We start from the raw sequence: 22069 nt of genomic DNA, 5'->3' as shown, positions 1-22069 counted from the left end.
TTATATGTTATGCTTTTTATATGACAAAGCAGAAATTGTTTCTCATTTGAATTTCAATTAATTTCTCATTGTTAGTTGAAATTGTTCCGATTTTGAAGTTTCAATGTTTGAATGATCATCATATGAGCGATAGAACAGCATTCAATAAGCATCCTGTTGAACGCTTTGAATTTTAAAATTTTCTAGAGCATGATTTCATAATAAGAAATGTGCTTCATGTTTTACATGCGCTTGACTATCACAATTAACATATCTGTTAACTTTTTTCCATTTAATGACTTTGTTCCGTTTGAAATTACCTGATTTTCTTATTTTATACAGTACATTAAAATCAAAGCACCTTAAATGAAACGATGGATTATTTGCTTAATGAAAGAAATAATTTAGAAATTTAATTAGTAAATAAATGAAGAAATGAATTTAGAAAAGGAAAAGAAGTTTGAAGCTGTCTGCATTATGTTCGGTCATCCATATGGATAATTGTTCTGCAGTGCACCACATTACATAATTTAAGCTCCACATACCAGATGAAATCCAGTTTTCATCTGTTAATTTAAAAATCTTAGAAATTGAAACAAAAATTAAGAATACTTTACAAAATTAACTATGTACTTGACACTCAAATAACAGTAATTTACTCTTGATTATAATTTTTACAAAATACATTTTGAATTTCCTCCATTTATGTGAGGACTTTATAAGTTAGTTCATCATGGCCATTTGTCAATTTTTTGCTAACAGAAGCCGCTTATGGTTTTCAAAAATAAATAAATATTGCACTTCCCGAAAAGATTATGATGTTGTCATAATTGGTGGAGGAATGGTAGGACAAGCAATGGCTTGCTGTATTGGTGAGAAAATTCATTTTTACTATTGCTGTTGATTTAGAATATTTGCCTAATAATATTTTTAACATGTATAAAAAATTACGGTATTTTTAATAGACTTTGAATTTTTTATCCGTTTATGAATGTTATATATGTCCAGAAGTTGTTTTCAGGAACCAACCCAGTGCTCAAAGCTTTGTCAGTATTGTTGGTTGATGTTGGAAAGCCAGTCAAATATGAAATGTCCAAACACTACAGTAATAGAGTATGTGCGATTTCACCTCGCTCAGTTTCTTTATTTGAAAGTATAATTTAATAAATTTCATTATTCCATGTAATGATAAAAGAAATAAATTTGAAATTTTTTTTAATTCAGAAATGGACTGTTGGTCAGAAATGAAAAATAGCCGAGTTCAACCAGTGCTTCGCATGATCGTATGGGAAGATTGTTCTAATGCTCATCTGACGTTTGAAAATCCCACCTATGATAGTGAAAAGCCTTTGGCGTACATAATTGAAAATGATTTGATGTTGTCCAGTTTTTCTAAACGAATATTCTCTTCTTCAAATGTCACTTTCCAATCAGAAACCACAGTTAAATCTGTAAAGTATGATTTGCAATGTATATGATATAGCTGCTGTTTGAAAAGTATAAATTGCATGCAGATTAGCGGACAGTTTATCCGATTTGGTCACAGTTCATTTTGGTGACAGTTCAACAGTGACTGCAAAGCTGCTGGTGTGTAAAGCAACTGGTGTTTTTGTTTTTTGCCGCTTGAAATGAATATTTGGCTTGTTTTGAATAGATTCACTTTCTTTGCAGATTGCTGCAGATGGAAGTAACAGTCGAATTCGATCGGCTATGGGCGTTCGAACATTGCAGTGGAATTATGATCAAAAATCTATCATAGCCAATTTGAAGTTGATTTATGCAAATGTAAGTAGGATGTTCAAGATTGATATTGAAAATTTCACCGTCACGTTTGTTGCAGCCCGAAGATAGCTGTACAGCTTGGCAACGATTCGTCAGAACTGGTCCACTGGCTGTGTTGCCTGTGCGTATTTCAGTTGCAGGATTTCAATACCATCTTGCATAAAGTTGTTTACCGTTCGATTGTTTAAGCTTTCAAATGATCAAGCATCGTTGTCTTGGTCATGCGACGACGAATTTGCGAGAAAGTTGATGGATATGTCGGAAACGGACTTTGTGGATTCATTGAATATAGCTCTTTGCGATCAAAGTTCTCAAAATGTTGTTACCAATTCAACATTGGATGTGATGGACACATTTTTCGAAAACGTCTGCAATGGTATAAATGTTTGTTGTAATTATTTTTTCTGATTTCATTCGAGTATTTTTTTTCTGTACAGTAAAAAATCGTCTAACTGCAATCGTTCCACCTACAGTGGTTGGAGTGGAAAAGCGTGTTGCTATTCCTCTTTCTCTTGTACAACCTGCACATTATGTAGATCACAGAGTTGCATTAATTGGGTAAGCAGAGGTTCACTTTCCCATGTATTCTTAAAGGTTATATTTTGTTGTAAATTCGAAGAGATTCTGCCCACAGAATACATCCACTGGCGGGTCAGGGTGTCAATTTGGGCTATGCAGATGTTCAAGAATTAGCTAATGTTATAGAAAATGCCATGATGGCTGGATGTGACATTGGTATTGTTGAATGATTTATTTATTTTCAAGTTGAACGATCTAATTTTTGTCTAATTTACAGGGTCAATGCTGCATTTGCGAGAATATGAAACTCGACGTCAACGAGAGGTGATTCCAATTGCTTTTGGATGTGATGCTTTGAAGAAGCTTTATTCGCACAAATTTTCACCAATAGTACTGGCTCGTTCGTTGGGTGTGAATTTCATTGAAAAGTCGCCATTTTTAAAAGTTCGTCTACATCCGAAAGTAAAACAGACTAATACATTGTATTTTTAGCGTACTTTTACCAACATTGTCAGCCGACCGCAAATTTCAATTTGATGAATGTCGAAAATTTTGTGTTGCTTATTTTTTGTTTTATAAATTTATACGTTCAATACTGTTTGTTAATTGATATTGTCAAAAATTTGAATAAAATAATTAATTACCGTACCTGTGCATCAGTGATAAAAGAAAAGCAAGTTAAATGTTTTTTCGAGTGAAAGAATTTCTTTTTTCATATATGGAATTGAAATTTTAAAATTATTTTTCTTTGTGATTTTTATACTTTTGCATAAGAAAATATTTATGCTCTTAATTTTGTTAAGAAAACGAATTTATAAAGCACTGCAGCAAGTTTCTCAAAACTGAATTTAGTGAAGAACATTTTATTATAATTTTGAAAAAAAGGTTACCATCACTATAATAAAAATAAATAATTGTCCACTTTTTTATTCAGTAATGTATTTTCATTGTTTACTACCAAAAAAAAACTTTGAAATTTTTTTGAAGCGGCAAATTAGTTAGGATAATATCCAAAAATTGCAGCACATTCAAAAAGGTGATCAAAACGCTATCTATTACTTTGCGTGAGCTTTTTTATTCTCAATCACTGCACCATTCAGTGAGTGGTTGAATTGGAATTGGTCGGTTTTATCAGTTATGCAAATTTTTGCGCAATCTTGTCATTGGCCGGATGTGGATTTGAAAATGAGTTGGAAAATGGGCGGTTGTTTTGACCTAGTTTGAGAAATTCGTTGTACACGAACCTGTGGGTTGGAAAATTTGCCTACCTCAGCCCGTCTTCTTGTGCAAAGAAGAGCGATAAAGTGGGCGTTTGGTTGTGGAAAATGTTCACCGAAAACGACAAGCGATGAAACTGAAATTCGAGGCAAGTAGTGCTGCCGGTGGTGTTAATTTATTTATTTATTGCTTGCTATGAGTTTGCAATTTTGATAAACATTTTGTTTACTTGTAACCAGCATCTTTTGCCCTTTGTTGGACAGTTTGTTTGTTGTTCGAGTGGGCGAATATTGTCCGAAATCTTTGATTTTTGTATTTTCATTCATTTTTGTCACTTGTCAGTATCAGTTTGTTCAAGTGTTGTCAGTTGACAGTTTTGATTATTACAAAAATATTCTATAATCTATGCTATACATTGAAACCATTCATAGATTACGGTAGTTTCGAGATGCATTGTGATATGTGTATTTTTTGATTGACGCAGTTTTCTAGTTTTTGTTAATTTTTCTATATCAAAAATTGATCGACCGGCAACTATTTTTCCGGTCGATTTGCATAATCATAGACTGATCATCGGTGTGTGTGTTTATTTGTTTACCTCGGCCACGTTTATTGCTTATCAGTAACTGTTTTCTGAGTATGTGTGTATGTGGGTGATATCGGTTGGCGTGAGAAATGAATGCTCTAATGCAGCAACAGTGCGGACCGCAAAAATTGCGTGGGCGTCATCACTGTGCGAGTCTTTACGCTCGGATGAGTGATGCTTTCGCACCTGTTTGCCATCTCGTGACGTTGATCACGATAGTTGCAAAAATTGTTTTCTTCACAAGGCCAAATTTATTCACCAAACTGTTGACCCGTGTTGTCCTCTACTATATATATTCATATAATTTTGCATAGTTTCGGAATTTTCAGAACTTTAAATATGATCCATTTTACAAACTGGGGGTTTAATTCATATCAATAATAAAATACACTACAAAATGCATAATTGAACAGTCTGTGCATCGCTGTTCACTAGACTGAGATTTGTTGTTTTTAAAATATTATTTTTTTAATTAATGATACTGAATTCATTGGCAAATGTAATAGGTATTAAAGTCTAGTATTATTATGTAGTTTTCAATTTGAATTCCTCGACTGAAAAATCCATTACACCATTATATTACATGGTTAATTTAAATTAAACTTTTTTTAGAAAATATTGCATTAAAGTAAAGAAGTGTGGCATTTTGCATCTACAACAACTACAACAATCAGAATTAAAATTATATCATCTCTGGTAAGTGTTTGCTTTGTTGTATTTTTTCTTCAAATGCGGTTTCAATGTATCTTCTTTCGTGTGTGTTGTTTTTTCTCAAAGCACTGTATTGTCATATGGGGTGTGAGGTGTGAGAAGTGACGGTAGAAATTTAAAACTGCTCTCCGATTATCAAAGCAATAATTTATAAAAGTTCAAACAAACACTGCTTTTGGGTGTCCTTTATCAGTTCAAGCATTGTAATTTATTCAACTTCAGCGTGATGTATTTTTTCTTGAAATGAACAAACAGCATTTTTCCATTCACTTAGATTTTACGAAACGAAACTGCCAAGTTGTTGTTGTTGTTGTCGTTGATTTCTGTTCTGTTTCTTAGGTAACATTCTTAGATGACTGTGATTAGCTTAAAAATCTATCCCAAGTTATTTTTGAAAAATTACTCACAGCTTATTTACAGTTTTATGCGCGTTTGTTGGTTCAAGTCGTAATTGTTTTAATTAAACAAAATGATGGAGTTTTCAATATTGACGATTAGAATGCTTCGGTGAAACTTTTCTCATAATCATTTACAAAAATTTTGATTTGATATTTTACACAACTTTGTTTTATATTATCTGAAAATCAAGTTCCATTGTTAAATTTATCGTATAGAAAGCGAAAAACCTATCTAGTAGCACTGCTTTGCGTTTAAAAAAATTTTTTAAGAATCATTTATTAAATTAGAATAAAATTCTGATGTATACACATATTCGAATGTATTACGTATGCGTTAAGATGTGATATGCATGTATGTGTGTGCGTGTGTGTGATAGTGATATCTACAGTTTTATTTTTAACAGATCTTTACATCTGACTATAAACTCAGTTACTGTAGATGTGTAAAATTAATGTTTTTAAATGTTTTTTCTTCGAGATATTTTTTATTGCATTATTTTTTTAATAAATAGGTGATAAAAATGAGATGTGATTGAACGAAATTACAAGTATTCTATATATATTTTTTTTATTTGGAGTTTTATTCGAAAATATATCATCACTGGAAGAAAGCTTGTGAATTTTGAATATTTGGTCAGTTAGGGGATGAAACAGATGAACAGCAGTGAGCTTTTAGGTGAACAGTATCCATAACCCTGTTAGCGTAATAACAGACGCGGGGAAGCATGGGTGATTGGATCTGAACCAAAGGAGCGTTTGATATTGTGTTATCGTTGCACAAGTGAAAATAGACCATTATCCAACCAGTGTTGATGAGCTTAACGCTTTCGGGGATGATGTTTTGCACAAAAGAGGTTTCCATTTTTATCCTCCGAACCGACTGTCAGAGGGCCGGACCATGAGGAGCAGAGCGGATTAGCCGGCACTTGTCGATTTGAAAAAAAGGAGATCGCTTGCCGTGTCCAATTTTGTGCTCAATTAAGCGAAGAACACTGACCGCAGAGCATTTACACTGGAACATCTGTCTGCGCGCGAAGGGCCCAGCCAGAATGCTGGCTTAAAACAACGCTCGGATAAAGACGACCCGCCGAGATGATGAGTTTGCCCGGAGATGTGACGCTGGCTCGGCTTTCTCTGACTAGCCAACGACACTGCTTCTCGGTTTACTGGAAGCACAGCACCGGCTAGCGGCTCATACAATGCCGGGACGCAGTTCGATGCAGAACAAAAAAACAACAAATACCTGCCGGCTGCTTCTTTCATGCACATCTTTCGCAGGCTTTGTTCGACCTACATGCTTTCAAAGTTATTCTTTATTAAAAAGCCGATGCTCGCACCAATGGCTAATTATCGGCTCTGGAATGGACAACCACTTCCCAAAGACCTTCTTTGCACTCCTGCGGAGCTGAGCGACGTTTCTTATTACAATAACATACCGCTTTATCCCTTCATATTTTATTGAATGTGGAAAGCGATTGCGATGTGAGGTTGGGATAAAGTAGAAAATCATTGCACCTGATGACGCTTTTGTCAGTCATTCTTTTGTGATCATTGATCTTCGACTTGTTGGACAATGAGAAATGACGTTCTGTTGATGATATCTGATTTGAAATTGATAATACTGAACTAGCGAAATAGATAAAACCGTTGTTAAGTGGAATCAAAGTATTGCCATTGTAAAAAAATTGACCTTTGTGGCGTAGAAGTAAGCTAGGAAAGCTTAGCAAGATTAAGCGGCTTCGGTCGGTGATGAAAAGTAGGCTGATGACGGCTCATCCAATTTGGATAAGTGGCTTCGCTTGCCGCCATTTTTTGGTGCGTGTGTGTAGACGCACGTGCATTTAAGCAGCTCCACTCATCATGTCAATTCTTTAACACTGCAGGAGATTATTTTAATTAGTCATTTTTTTCTTCCGCTTAGCACTTTTAAATGAAATGCAATGCCTGCTGGCAAAAGAGCATGCAGAAAATTTTCAACAGGAAGTTCAAAAGCGCACATGTTATACATTTGTAAACATGCCATGCTTTTTTTGCTTTTCCAGAGTGAAAATTGTCATTCGTCATTTTAGGAAAATTGTAAATTTTCATTTGATAAAAATGAATTTTCTTTTCCAAGCTGAAAATAGTTAGATAAAATTTGAATAGTTGACAAAGGAGGGTAAAATTCAACGAAGTTTCACTTTTATTCGGCAAACTTCATAATATTGGCAATGTTGGCATAGCTAGGTTCCTTTTTTTCATTTCTGAATTTTAATTACTGTAACAGCCTCTTCTTTACAAACAAAGTTGCAAATAAATTGATCGTCAGCGATGATTGGTTATCTGTTGAGTGTCTGATTGGCTGGCAAAAGCGGATGTGAATTTTTAAATGTAGATGCTCTGGTGTTGGAAGTCATTTGGGGAAATTTTCTTTTTTCTCATTCACTCAACTTTCTCGTTACAAAATTCCAATACAACTTGCAGAAATGGATCCAGTATATTACCAGCATGCGTGTATGAATTGTTTCTGTGAACAATGTGAATATCCAAAAATTACTGATGCAGTTTCAGTAGTGATATCGACGAATCCTGATTGTAATTCATTACCTTATGAACCATCAACTTCTGCGCCATTTTCAACGAACAAAAAGCGTCGTGAAAGAACGACATTTTCACGTGCACAACTCGCTGTTCTAGAAGAGACGTTCCAAAAGACAAGATATCCAGATGTATTTATGCGTGAAGATATTGCATATCAAATTCAACTGCCCGAATCAAGAATACAAGTATGGTTTAAAAATCGTAGAGCTAAAGCACGTCAACAAGAACAGCGAGTTTTGAGTGGTGGTGAAAACAGACCGGTGGAACAAGACAAGCAATCAGTCCAATCAGCTGTATGTGATAAGGGATCACTGTGTGGTGAATATTTTATTCAGCAACTGGATAACAGTGTTGAAAGAGATGATGCAGAATTGAAATTGGAAAACGATACGAAGTATGAAACAAATTTTATTGCAGAAAATGGGAATTTTCCATCTAACCAATCGATCATGCAATGTGAACAACAGTTTTTCCAACCAAATAATCGTCCGGTGATTTTTTCTCACAGTCCGGTTAATTTTTTATCGCAGTGTGGAAATTTTCCAAATGGTCACTTCCAACCGATGAGCATGGTCGATCAGCAGCAGATAGCTTATACTTCAAATTATGCCGACAATTCTGCAGGTCACTTCTTCGGTGAAAACTTATCATTGAATTGTAATGTGCAACAACAACAACCGATTGTCTTCCATCCGCCAGTAGCATACGTCCACAATCATGGAAGTCCTGCCTCGACGGCTAGCAATGGTAGTTCATCGCCATCTTTTATTAGATCTCACAGTCCCAGCTTTCAAGCTAGAATAGCCGCCGATTGCATACAGTCAGACTGTTATGCAGCAGTGTTGCCGACCGATGGCGTTGTTGCGTCACAATCACAATGGCAATACCCACAAAGAGAAATTCACCAATATTCTTATAACGGGTATTCAACACCTGAAGCTGATTTTAATCGACTCGGCCATACCGATGACATTACCTACGGCTCATTAGTAGAGGCGAATATTTTCTAGACTCCGTCATCGCATATTTTATTTTATACCGCATATTTTTATCTGCATTCTACGAGAGCCGTACCGTACTTATTCCCATGTAGTTGTTGTATTTTATTGCTTTTTTTTCTCCTCATTTAATGCTCAGTCTGTATGTTGTATCTGTATTTCAAAATGAATTTTATCAAATTGATAGCATACTATTATTATCATTTTGATGGAAAAGAATAAAGATTGATCTTATAGCATGCAATTTGATTTGCTTTCTACGAGTGTTTAATTAACACGGGCGGAAAGTGATGGACTTTGTTTGTTCGAATTTAGCTGCACTTGTGTTTGGAGAAGACAGTTTCGCCAGATGCGCAACTGACGAACACAACTGTGTATGTTGGAAACAATAGATGCTCATGTCGACAATACTGCTGGGTCATGTATCTGTACTGTACATAAAGTGAATTTGCATGGTCTCCATGGTAACCTGATCACTATCAGCAACTGCCCTCTCTGCCAATTTGATCTTACGCAATATAGTCTATATTATGTTTTTCAGCTTTTATTTATACATTTTATTTTTTTATTTGTTCTCCTGTTTTATTTTATTTCATCACTATCAGCATTGGATATCAGAAAAAGTACATGAAGCGTAAAAGAGGCGCCGATTAGTGGAGTCATTTTTTCACTCCTTCGTCTCCTTTTCTTTTCTATTATTTTTCTATTCTTTTTTGTCGTTCATGAGGTCGACCAATGCTCCGCTTGTCAATGCTTGGATCATTTACAGTTAGCCGGCCACAGGTTACGGTTGACACTGATTGCGATCTCGGCCAGCCCCATTATGTTTTCACCACTGATGTCTACAGGCGATAACAAAGTGCAGAGTCATTGGGGGCGGTTGATTGTGTGACTTGAACGGATAACTTTCCTTTCTTGTGTCTGCTGCTATTCTTCTCCACCTTCTCTCTTTACATGTCCAGTGATGGTGACACAGGCGGTCATCGAATTGCCATGGCCTCGTGCGGTTCAACGCCGCTTGACCACATATTCCCTTCCAATCGATAGGTCTCATGCTGAGTGTAATTTCTTTTTTTCTTTTTCTCCTTCTTCTATTTTTCTCCTCTTTTTCTCCTTCTTCACAAGAACAAGCACAAATCTATCAATCTAATATAGAAAAAAAGCAAGCCGTCGATTAATTGCATTACAAACTGTTGATTAGCTAAATATTTCTCTTTTGATGATTACATAATTAATTCAGTGACAAATAGTCTAATAAGGTGATTTTTCAATTTCAAAAGTATCGTCATTTTCTAAAATTCTGCAATATCATTTTTAATAAAGAAAAACTAACATTTTTTACAGACAAACCTAATATTAAATTGACACGTATTTCACTCCAGAGCATGCATTTTAATGTTATGTTTAAACAACTCCATTTTGCATACGAATAATTAAAAAATAAAAGGCAATGAACAATCTTTTTCTATTGCTTTTAATTTTATTTTCTTCATTTAAATGAGTTGTAAACATGTTGACAACTGTCACTGTGTAAACGTCCAGTCCAAAATACATTTTGAAAAATTTATCTTATTACGATATTTTATCAATCAGTCAGGAAAGAAAACAACACTTGGATAAAAATTTCCTTGTTATTGACATGCTTTCAATTTCCACCTTTACTGTATATCTATCCATTTGTTAGTGGTTAATAAATGGCGTCTGTGAGCGTTCAAAATATTAATTACATTAATATGTGAGAAATATTATCACTTATTTTCGTTTTTGTCCAAAATTTTCATATTTTGAAATACTATGAATAGTGAAATAATCTTTTTGCAGTTCACATTATACACACACATGGTGTATTCAAAAAAGTGTGTTAATCACTATTGATATGTAAGGTAATTTATGATTAGCTACTTTAAATATAGTAGATTCAAGTGTATCATTATTGCTACTACTCCTTTTTTAATTGCAACATTAATCTTTCAGTTGCTATACATAATGCAAGAAGCTATTTTCAATAAAAAAAGCATAAATAAATAAGATAAGAGGAACGATGACGATTACGGTAATGATATTATTCTTTTTCTCATTTTCTTTTCCATTTTGCTTTTTCTAATCAAGTAATACATTCGTACTGTGACGTATACAGTTCCGGAGCAAAGTGGGTGGCATGTTTGCTTTACGTTGTGGCTTTGTTGACAAGCCCAGAATGCTGACGTCATCAGGTGGGCACAGGTGCACTGTTGTGTGAGTCCGGCTTGATAAAGATGAAAAAATACAAAAACAAAAAAAGAAGTCTCAAAGTTAGCTGTGTCTGGTGGACCGTTTGCTGATGGCGCAAGCCGTCAAGATCAGGCCAGACGTATTTACTGGAGAAGCTTTGGGTCAACAGAATCGCTCAGCCATGGCGCCATTCAGGCGGGCAAACAGCCGCCGGTGGTGGCCAAGATGTCCAGTCGGCTATGCAAAAGCAGCTCCGCACGGGCGTGCCAAACTAATCCGGTCAGCAAATAGCCGCGAGTGCTGACCATGCCAATTAAGCTGACCATAGCCGGTGCTGAAAATCAACAATCCAACAACTGTGCATAACCCTCTGTCCCCTACACACAATACATGTGCGCACACACACACACACATGCGCATTCGCATACATACACATGCACATGCATCTTTCTGTGTTACCATCGGCAATAACTTTTAAAATGTTATGCAATAGAAATTATCCTCAAATCAATAAAAATCAATATATTTCTTAAGATGGAAATTATTTTCCATTCATTTCATTTCATAATTTCAAGCAGAGTTGTATTTTTTATTTACTTTAAATTTCACAAACCCCAGGCAATAGCAGCATAATTCAATTTGTTTATGGTACATCTGTTTATGGTACACTTTGTGTATGTTTATTTATGAATGATGCAGTTTGTATGAAGAAAGAGAATAAAAAGCTTAATTCATTTGTGCAACATTGCAGAATAGAAAACATAATTATTGACAGCTAATAAATTGCAGCAACAAAAATAACAAGTGCGATTTGTTCAATGTTACTGTCACTGTTTCAGTAAGCTAAACATATAATGACTGTATAAGAGGATTGCATGGGCAGATGTGACGTACTTCGATGGTAGACTTAAGGAAACTACAAACTGAGATTATTTTGATAAAACATGTTACAAGCAGCAAGTCCGGTTTATCGTACCTAATAGATATTATCCTCTTTTCGGGGGATTATACGTTACTAGTAGTTGGAGATGATCAACTGTTTGCAATAGACAGCATTGAATGGCCACTTCAACAGCTAAGTCATTTCTAAGCGGCAAATATACTACGAGTCCTGTAATGCTTGAAAATGATTGCTTATTCTCTATTTGAACAGGTTAATGAATTTCTCATTTTTTTCTTATATGTAAATACAGTGGTTTATTGTTAGAAATAATTTTCTTCTATTTCTGCTCGGAATTCAGTGTTCTTTTTGCATGGTTGCAGTTATAATTTTCATTTTTATTTGTAAAAGTTGTATTATAATTGGCAATTTTTCTTTAAAATATTTTTCTTCAAATTTATCTAAAATTACATTATTCAGTTGTGAATTTATTTATCAAAGTGTAATGCCTACGCTAGTGTTGTCCTTTTACTGCACATTTGAATAATTATGACCAATGATACAATATCATCTAAGTTGTAAATATTGTGCGTTCAGATAGTAGGCAAAGAGAAGGAAAACTGAATAAATGAGTATAGAAAGATAAAGAAAAAGAAAACACATTTAAGGTCAGCATTAATAATTAGTTGCGCTGCTGTACCATAGTGCGGAAAAGGGCTGGCGCCAGTCTGGCCATTTTTCTACAAGAATAGTAACGGCATTGTGCCATCGTGCTATTGTTAGGTGCTAATTCGGTGCAAAGGTATTTGTCATGATCGCAGCGAGCCGCCGGCCAATTAGTGCAATTTTTCCGCCCTGAACTGGGTTGTTTGACGCGCTTGATCTACTGACCACTGGTCAAACGACGCCGGCGGCCAGATAACCTCAGACGCCGTCTAGATTTGCATTTAATTGCTGTTACTCAAACTTGGCTTTGATCCTGCATTTTGCAATAAATATTATATATATATGTATATATCAAAGGTTGAAATATCAAATTTATTATTTCACTTTTTTGCTTCTCATACAAAAATTTATGCAGATTCTGTGTTTTGCAATTTTTGTCTTCATTCACACGCCTGTCAGTGGAAATGGAGCAGAAGATTGGAATGCGGTGAAACTGTTTGCCAGTTTTTTCATCAACTACCCTTGCATCCTCCCCGCACTGTAGTAATAGTAGCAGTAGTATTTTATGAACTCCATGCAGGCATTGTATTTTATGTAAGCTTTAAGGAGAGTACATATAAGAAAAAGCAAATCTACAAGCATGCAGATAATTGTCCATATGTAAAGGTACACTGCATTCGGCATGCAGTTCTTTGTTAAAAGAAAATTACTTTCATCCGTATGAGATGAGGGCAACAAAGAAAAAATCTTCAAAGCATCATTTGGAAAAATCAATTTAATAAGCATTTCTAAAATTAAAGTATTCTTTTTAATTAAAATATAAAATACATTTAACAGTTGAAATTATTATAGACAATTAATTTAGAGGAATGTAAAAATAATTATTAATGTTATTTGCATTATCGAAAATATTTTATCTTTCATAATTAAATATGGAATGCAGATATCAAAAAGTGCATACTCACAGAATTTGACGGTGATTTTTCAAAGCACTGCAATGAAAGCATGCAAACAATGAAAACGGTCAATACAAATACAGCTGTTTTTTTGTTTTCTTTGAAAGTATTTGTAGTTGTCTGGACAACTGGGACATGTCAGCGGAAAAGCATAAAAGATTAGAGCTGATTATGGATATTTGACAGATATTATTAGCTGTTTTCCTTTTGATACGAATTATTTTCTCTTAAAGCTTATTAATTTTACCTTGTCTGTTACGATTTGCATTGTAATTGGAGGCAATGAATGAAATATCATATGTAGGTCATTAGCTCAGTGCAGTATTTACGGATTTTTTTTGTTTTCTACTTTGTATTTTGGGTTTAGCAGACTTACAATTTTGAAACCGATTCTCTTTTCCTATAATTATTTTCTCCTTATCTACTCGCCCTATCTACTGTTCTGAAAACAGATGCAAGCTGATTGGTTTTCGCTGTTTTATAAAAATTGCTATGAAAGCTAATTAGATTTAATGGAAAGAAGGAATTGTCTTTTTTCTTTGTTAAACAGTTTTCAATTATGTGGGTGGATGAAATATCGAGCAGATTGTGAAATAAATATACGATGAGACAAATGATGTTCAAAATTTCCAAAAGTGTATGTTCATTTTATAATAATGTCATGCCATCTGTGTTGGCGGGTTCTTTTTCATCATTAATCCCAGCATCCGTTGCAACAAACGTATTGCAGTCTTTTGTCTAGTTAGTTCATGGTCAGCTTCCGGGCCACATTCCAGTCGGCTTAAGCAAAGAGCAGAAGTAAAAAATAGCAAAAATAAAAATGAAAGGCCGGTTGGTATGCAACAGGCATTTTTGGGTCGTTGGCGCACGTGAGAGCGCCTCTGCATATGGATGAATCAAACGCAAAATTGGTATGGAGTAGAGGTGAAAATGGATTAGTTAGAAACGCGGGACGACCTTGATGTGGTTCCATTGTTACGGAATGGGTTTCACGCTAAGTTAAACGACAATTGCAATGGACAAGGCGAGCCGCTGACCACTTGAACGAGCGGTCTGCTGTGTAGTGGTGGCCCGGTTCTGTGGAGCGCAATGCCGCCGCCTTTATCCACGGCTTAGTGCCGTTCGGATCATTGTCAGTCGAAAATTGTTCCACCCCCTTGACCATAGCGGGTTACGAAAATCGAGAGCATCTTAAGGGTTGCACCTGTGACCTTCAATTCGACCTCGGTTCTTTTTTTTCCTGAACCTCATCTTGCAGGCAGTGAATCTTCAGATAACAAAAAATGAATAAGAAAATTGCTCACAACGTTTGTCCATAATTTGAATTCGTTTGCGTCGAAATGAAAATAATCCCATCGCCAGTGCGGGGTGGTGGATTTGTTCGATTTTTCAATCTTTAACGTTCCGGAATTGGAGAAACTGTTACTCGACTAAGGAGCGGCTTCAGCTTAAGCCGAACGCAAACATTCGTCTTGGCTTTAAGACGGTCGATCAATGTGCCTAGACCAACAGCACAATTGAAAGCAAAATAACCAACAGGTCGGCATCGACACGTCCGAGGAGCAAACGGGCACGGCTTTACCAATGCAAACACCAACAGACAATGCTTCCCTGACCAACATGTGCGGTCGTTCAGCGTACGCGGCTGATTGCTTATAGGATCAAGGCGCGTGGCCGACATTGCTTTGAACTGCTAAAGCTGAACTGTACACCACAAATTTTCTTCTTCTCTTTGCAGAAAATGTGAAAAAATGCAAAAATCTCATTGCATATAGCATCCGGCTTCTGGAAATTGTCCCCAAACAATAATGTATCCATTAATCACAAATGTATATTATTCTTTTCATTTCACATCTCTACAAACATCCAAGGCAGTAATCCAATTCTTTTTTCATATAAAGCGTTTTTAATCATATTCAACAACTGATACGCGTTAAACCTGTTGTGTAATCAATCATACATTTTGTACATATATATATATATATTTGTTTGATTTTTTGAATGTGCCAAGATTTGTATCGCGCTTTCTTTATCGCCAAAAATTGCAGCTACTTTTCCGCCCTCACACATGCACGTGTATAACTATTTATTTACTTTAAATTTAAAGCACTGAAAATAAGATGGTCCTTCATTCGTATTTCATTTCCTTGTTTATTGAAATGATGAAAAAGAGCTAATTTAAGCATTGAATTTCAAGAAGAGAGTGATTAATTTTTAATAAAATATCATTTTTTATGTATGAATGTATTTGAGGCAAATGCTAACATAAAAAGTAGTACTGTGGCGTCAGTTCATTGTATGTGCTTAAATGAGTCAAATGATCTAGAATTGATCGTGTTCGTGTCAAACATGCTTGAAATGTTGTTTATATTGGTCACTTTGAAGAAAAGACCATAACGACCCTGACCTTGCATGCAGTGATCAGATGGACGATCAATCCTTTCCTCAGTGCTTTATTTGTGCGTGTTTAGAGAAATAAAGAGATTTTAAATGTCGAAAAAACTGATCATCACAAAATGCTCGAATGAAACATATTTTAAAAAGTACGACATGAATGATATTGCCACAATGTTCCAGTATGAAGCAAATGTGGTGGGAGGGGGCAAGGAGATGGTGGAGCAAAAGGAAGCAGAGATAGATCTCATTAGCTGACAGAAAGATGTTTTTAATGCGAACTCAAAATCAAAATACCCGGTGTGTGAGATGGGTATCACAGAATAGCTGACTGCTGTGCGCATTTGCAAGTTTTGTACATTTTGGGTTTTGCTGTTGAGCAGGAGGATAAGTTTATCTAAGCTCTTTGTGAAAAGATTTTGTCAAGATAAGAGTGGCCGCTGTTCACTTAATTCTGCGGATTTTCACATAACAAAGCTGCTGTCCACTTGTACAAGTTTTCAAAAATCTTGTAGACAGAGAATAGAAATAAAATGTCGAGATCAGCCGTGGCGTTATAGGAAATGACGGATGAGCCAGCAAAAGCGGTAGTCATTAGGCGCTTACGGTCAGCGGCGTCGGTACAGAGCGGCAGCTGCGAACGAAGCATGCGCACAAAGCGAACGCGGCTAATACTCAGCTAAGAAGCTTAACGCAGGGCTCGGGTGTACGCTAAGACCTATACCTTCGGTCACCTGACTGCTTACTTCTGCATCCGGCCATTCACGCTCAGGACAAACCAACATCTGGCTTGGCAATAGTCATCCCGTGCTGTACGGGATCTTTTATTTTATTCTATTTTTTCAAAAATTAATCAGCATACTGTAATATATATTTACTATTCAATATTTTGCTTGGACATGTTTTGTGTTTATCTGCACCTCTTTCTCAAAATTGTGTATATGTATATGTATACGTGTATGTATAAGTGCGTGTACGTCTGTGTATGTGTAGGAAGTGACAGTAGGAGAGAGAGAGAGACAGAGAGTAAGCAAATGACTGAGTTTAGTGGGAGAGTGAGAAAGAGAGAGAGAGAGAGAGAGAGAGAAAGAGAGGAGAGAAAGAGAGAGAGACAGAGACAGAGAAAGATAGAACATGTCATTGCTTTGTCATGAAAGCAACTCTTACTAATGCTTTGCACAGCTTTTACATTTTGCATGTGAACCGGTCTTCATCAACTAGCAACCTGTCCTCATCTAGTTTAGTATCCAGTTTACTGTAACACTGCTTAGTTAACAGAACTCTATATTCTAAACAAAATACATCATTGTATAATTATTATTTTCATTTTATAAATTTAAATAGTTATTTCAATCTGAAATTTTTAGTGTTCTTTCGTAGATGAAATGTAAAGTTTAATGCTTTGCATTTATTGTTTATATTTAAAATTGATTCATTAAAAAGTCACTTCAGTATTAGAGATTTAATATAATTTTCATTCATGTAACGCACACGCATGCATCTGAAATCAAATATAAAGTCAGTTAAACAATCGAAATATATTCTTAAAGCAATGTCTTCATTAATAAAATACAGTTTTCCATTAAATATTAGCATTCATATGCTACTTGGTCATATGTGCAGTTACAATTGTACTCATGATTGTAATCCATTGCTTTCAATTCAACGCATTGCTATAAACAACTTGATTTAGCAGTACATAGTGAAATTTATAATAAAAGGAGGGATAAACTCGAAACGCCATTGCTGTATTAAGATTTACTATTAGCATTACGCTCCGCCTTCTTTGTGGAGTGCGCCTTTGCTTCATGACATTTCAAAATTTGCGTGAATGATTGTAAATCAGTCATCTGCCATCTTTTGTAACGCTTGTTTTTCAACTGACGTCAAGGAGCCGCTTTCGTCACACTCCTATCCAATTTGCTACAAATATTTTTGAAATTGGCAGCATATTGGTAACTGAATTCATTAAGTGGAAAAATATTTCTGGAATATTTTTTTCCATGAAATCAATCTCTGACAAATACCGAACAAAATATTTTTTTTACTTTTTCAAACTAAAGTACCTTTGTTCCGTGTTGGTGTGTAGGGCAGTATGTTACATCTAGCTAGTTAGCTAGCTAATAGGAAAAGTCAAAAATAGACACTTTGCAGCAGTATGTTATTGTCGTTTACTCACAATAGCAAATTATCAACGTCAAGAATGCAGTATATAAGTCAGTTAAACGTAGGTGTTAACAGAAATGACAAATATTGACACTACGTACTTTCTGGTCAGAACCCTATCAAAGCATGGGATACTTCCAGTCCAGATATTCCGTGACATTTCTTGGATGATAGACATTAGAAGGGGATCCAACAAATGGATTCGATGTTACAGAAGACAAATACGGATTCTCAGTCGGATAGTACGAAACTGTGTTTGTGCATGGGGTGTAGGAAGCTGGAATGTACGCGGTTGGTTGATGTGATGGCGTGGGATTCAGCATGCAAGGTCCACCTTGGAAACCTCTTGAAATTAGCATTGGGTGGCCATTGCTTATGAGACCACCGCTTCCACCAACGACTGTTGCCGGGTGTCCATAATTCATTTCAGTTTGATGGACCATGGTGGTTCCAGGATCGATCATTGCTTTTTCAACTGGACCATTGTCCATGTCGCCATTTGCACTAACTCCTGCTTGCATTAGTTTATCACTAGCAACTTCATTGCTCGAAGCTGGTTTTTCCGTTAATTCATGTTTCACTTCTGACGGCTGAGAACTGTTCAGTTTTTTGTTCGATGACACACCGTCTCCCGATTTTTGTTGGGATTGTTGACGACACTTTGCACGGCGGTTTTTGAACCATACCTACAGTAAGCAAATATTGTGTAAAATAAATAAATTGCGTTAATGAAGGGAATTTTTCAAATTAATAAATCAACTGATGGTTATCTTACTTGCACTCGAGATTCTGGTAGATTTATCTTCATGGCAATTTCTTCCCGAAGAAATATGTCTGGATAACGCGTCTTGGCAAACAATGCCTCAAGCATGTCCAGCTGAGCTCTACTGTACGTGGTGCGCTCTCGTCGTTGTTTTCTTGGTGCATTTGCTGAAATGTGTATAAAGGCTATCTTATTTTATGTTATTTTATTTATTGATTTATTCCATACAGCTCTGTAAGAGAAAATGAAAATGTTATTCCGCGTAAGAAAGATGGAGCAGTATAAGACGATGATAATATTAGAAAAGCTATAGACTTTGACGGCGTTTATAAATCAAGCCGTGACAATAAATCATTTCGGTAAGCGACTCTGAATTATTTCCCGCTAATAGCTATTATTGATGATCCGTTGATAAGTTTGCCGTGGTTGTCCAGAAGCGCATTAAGAAAAATAGACCATTGCCAAGTAAGCTAAAATGTCTCGTCCCGTTGCATAACGGGGTCGGGTCGACTGGCCAGGGTCGAAACGGCCCTCTTAGTGTTGGGTCGAGTTGGCAAACTGTCAACTGCCCACTGTTAGGATTATAAAACTGTTGACCCTCTGAATGACTATACTGACGTGAGGTTATGTGGCGTTACGGGTGGTTGGAATAACTGTGAAACTTATAGAATACAAAAAAGCAAATGCTAATACAAAAACATGCACAAAAATATACATATTATGTGTGCGTACTTATTTTGCAAAAAGCAAAACTTACCAGCCAGATGATAACTGAGATTAGGCTGAAACATTGGCTGAGCCATTACTCCAGTAGGAAGTGCATGGTTTATTGGTGTATTATTCATCGAAAAGTACGGCGCTCCGGTTGGGGTGCGTTGAAGTATGTAGCCACCATTGGAACTGCCATGTGGATGAGTGTATGCCATTTCTGATCACCTACCAACTTCACCTTATGATGGGGATTAGATGGATCAGCAGTGTAAAGCCGTTCGAGTCACGTACACCGTATCAAGTTTTACAGCAAATGAATTACAATCTGAGTTTCACCTTCGACGACAAGTTTCTGGGAGCAGTCAACGTACTGTCATTGGTCAACCTGTTCAACCAGTCGACCAATCAATTTTTATCTGGCACGATCTACTCCGCCCATCTGGTGGACTGTGATTTTGTTCATGACCGCAACAAAGCTAATTGCTTGAGTGTTTGTTGGATAACAAAAGTTTGCCAATATTGTTCAAGGTTCATTCAATGTAAAAAAGGTTTTTTGTTTATTCACTTGTACTTTTTTGAATGCTTTTATAGAAAAAGCTTTCTCGAAAATTGTATCCATTCATTACTGTACTATCCTATTTTCTTTTGCTTATTTTATATAGTGTTGCTACATTTTCAGCCTGAAATCTAGTTTAGGCTATCCATTTATTTTGATCCAAGTTTTAACATACGGCCTGATTTGCACGTTTTTGTTGAAACTTAAAATGAACCTATATCAGTGTCATTTTAAAATGACTATCAACGCTGATTGTTGATGAAAAAATTATAAAAATCGAAAATCACACAAGCACCATATCATAATTCTACATAAGAATGCATATTTTAGTGTTTGTACTTTGTGCGCAAATGATGGTGAATGTAGCCTATTTTACCATAACCATTTCGTCATCATAAGCTAATATAACAAAAACAGACGATAAAGTTCTAACGAGATTTATTTGTTAATTGTAATCCATACTGCTTTAGGCTAAGCTTATGATCGTGGTGTTCAAGAGCAAATGCAATGATTTTTCTGTATGGTTTAATTTAATATTGACACGTCAAACTAGTTTTGTAGACAATCAGCGAAGAGCTGGTGTAATTTTTCATTGGTCAAAGTTGGCAATAAAACTTTAAAAGTACAAAAGTATTGCATTGCCAAAATTTTTAGTCTATATACTATAGTGTCCGTTTTCAATATGGACACTGCTGTCTAATACAACAGATCACTGATATCAGCTTTTTGTTCCTTTATCGCAAAGTGTTTCAGTTATTCATATTTGCAATCAGGTTATTCATTTCATTTAGCTAATTGACATAAAAATTGATAAGGCAATCCATTAATTTAATTTAACTAAAACAGGTGAAATTATACTAAAGCATATATGATTGTGCATGCGTCTTTGTGTGAGTAAGTGAGTGAGTGAGTGCGTGTGTGTGTGTGTGTTCATGAAATGCAACTAGGATTATTTTTTTTTGAATTTTAGGCCACAAACAGTATACTTTTATATGCAAAATTAATTTACATGTTTTCTGATCTCACTGGGTGTTATGCACTTCTGCTTGATTTTCATGTTCAGTTGAATGCGTGTGCGTAAATTGAAAATGTACAACTTTTTTCAAATGAAGTCCTTTTCATGTTCATGATGATTCAACAGATTACTGAACTCGAAACTGAATAATTACATTAAATGCAGCTGTAGAACAAAGCAAATCTAGAAAAAAATTGCATTTATCTTGAAAGAGAAAATAACCTTACTATAATCATTATTCACTATTGTTAATTTCAGTTTATTTTTTTTGCTTAGTTCCATTATTATTTTAGTGAAATAATTGGACGATATTGTGCGCGCAGATGTTTTCATGTTTTCTTAGGTAGATTAGTTGTACGAAGTTATTGATTTTCAGTGTACATGAGCTGTCTTGTAGATCTTTCGAAAACTGCTCAATAACCAATCAAAAGTAGTGCAATTCTAATATTGCTAATTGTGCTCTAACTGAAAAGTACCCGGGGATACTTGAAAGTATATGCATATATACTTTCAGGTGTGTTCAGGCTATGCCATTAGTCGGTGCATATTGTATTTCTTCGAAGCTAGACAGACGTAGAAAAAAGATGACAAAAGCAAGTTTTACGTGCAAAAGGATTATAACACGCCAAACAAATGCAATGACGCAACAAATGCGTAAAGCAATCATAACGTGTTAAAGGAACAATTCAAACTGATACTTTTAGAAAAAACAACAGAAAGATAAAAATAAAAAAGCACTTATCACCATCATCATCATCATCATTCACCTCTTCATACTTTGACATTCTTCCTTAAACTTAAAAAAAATTTTAAGATGTCTGATTTTGTTTTTTTTCTTTTGCTCATATCTTACAGTGACAGAAAATTACATCAATATTGTATTCATATAGCGTTGAATGCTTTAAGAAATGGGGAAATATGTATGCCAAACAAAAGGTGAACAACTTTGAATAATTTTTTCTATATTGAAAATGGTTTTC

General features: G+C 35.5%; 5 protein-coding genes across 5 annotated transcripts; 3 read left to right on the top strand and 2 right to left on the bottom strand.

The window, feature by feature from the left end:
- The first annotated feature begins 820 nt into the window (after positions 1–820).
- Tsp_07778 (putative ubiquinone biosynthesis monooxygenase coq-6) lies at positions 821–2817 on the top strand. Its single transcript, XM_003381184.1, has 9 exons — positions 821–851; positions 1001–1092; positions 1651–1764; positions 1820–1875; positions 1902–2137; positions 2199–2319; positions 2381–2496; positions 2558–2742; positions 2773–2817. Exons 1-9 carry the CDS (start codon positions 821–823, stop codon positions 2815–2817), a joined length of 996 nt encoding a protein of 331 aa, XP_003381232.1.
- A 4841-nt stretch (positions 2818–7658) lies between these two features.
- Tsp_07779 (homeobox protein Otx1l) lies at positions 7659–8783 on the top strand. The gene has a single exon (XM_003381183.1). It carries the CDS (start codon positions 7659–7661, stop codon positions 8781–8783), a length of 1125 nt encoding a protein of 374 aa, XP_003381231.1.
- Positions 8784–16322: 7539 nt separating this feature from the next.
- Positions 16323–16663, bottom strand: Tsp_07780 (conserved domain protein). Its single transcript, XM_003381182.1, has 2 exons — positions 16554–16663; positions 16323–16386 (listed from the first exon to the last, which is right to left on the bottom strand). The coding sequence occupies exons 1-2, from the start codon at positions 16661–16663 to the stop codon at positions 16323–16325; spliced, it is 174 nt and encodes a 57-aa protein (XP_003381230.1).
- Positions 16664–18163: 1500 nt separating this feature from the next.
- Positions 18164–19733, bottom strand: Tsp_07781 (homeobox protein OTX2). Its single transcript, XM_003381181.1, has 5 exons — positions 19565–19733; positions 19264–19407; positions 19123–19176; positions 18820–18974; positions 18164–18730 (listed from the first exon to the last, which is right to left on the bottom strand). Exons 1-5 carry the CDS (start codon positions 19731–19733, stop codon positions 18164–18166), a joined length of 1089 nt encoding a protein of 362 aa, XP_003381229.1.
- Positions 19734–19773: 40 nt separating this feature from the next.
- On the top strand, positions 19774–21766 carry Tsp_07782 (hypothetical protein). The gene is made up of 5 exons (XM_003381180.1): positions 19774–19967; positions 20198–20237; positions 20729–20818; positions 21045–21151; positions 21604–21766. Exons 1-5 carry the CDS (start codon positions 19774–19776, stop codon positions 21764–21766), a joined length of 594 nt encoding a protein of 197 aa, XP_003381228.1.
- The last annotated feature ends 303 nt before the right edge of the window (positions 21767–22069 follow it).

This window comes from Trichinella spiralis (genome assembly GCF_000181795.1).
Source record: "Trichinella spiralis strain ISS 195 chromosome Unknown Scfld2, whole genome shotgun sequence".
In the NCBI taxonomy this organism is placed as follows: domain Eukaryota; kingdom Metazoa; phylum Nematoda; class Enoplea; order Trichinellida; family Trichinellidae; genus Trichinella; species Trichinella spiralis.
The sequence above is the reverse complement of the archived record's forward strand: the minus strand, read 5'-3'. Positions and strand labels throughout refer to the sequence as shown.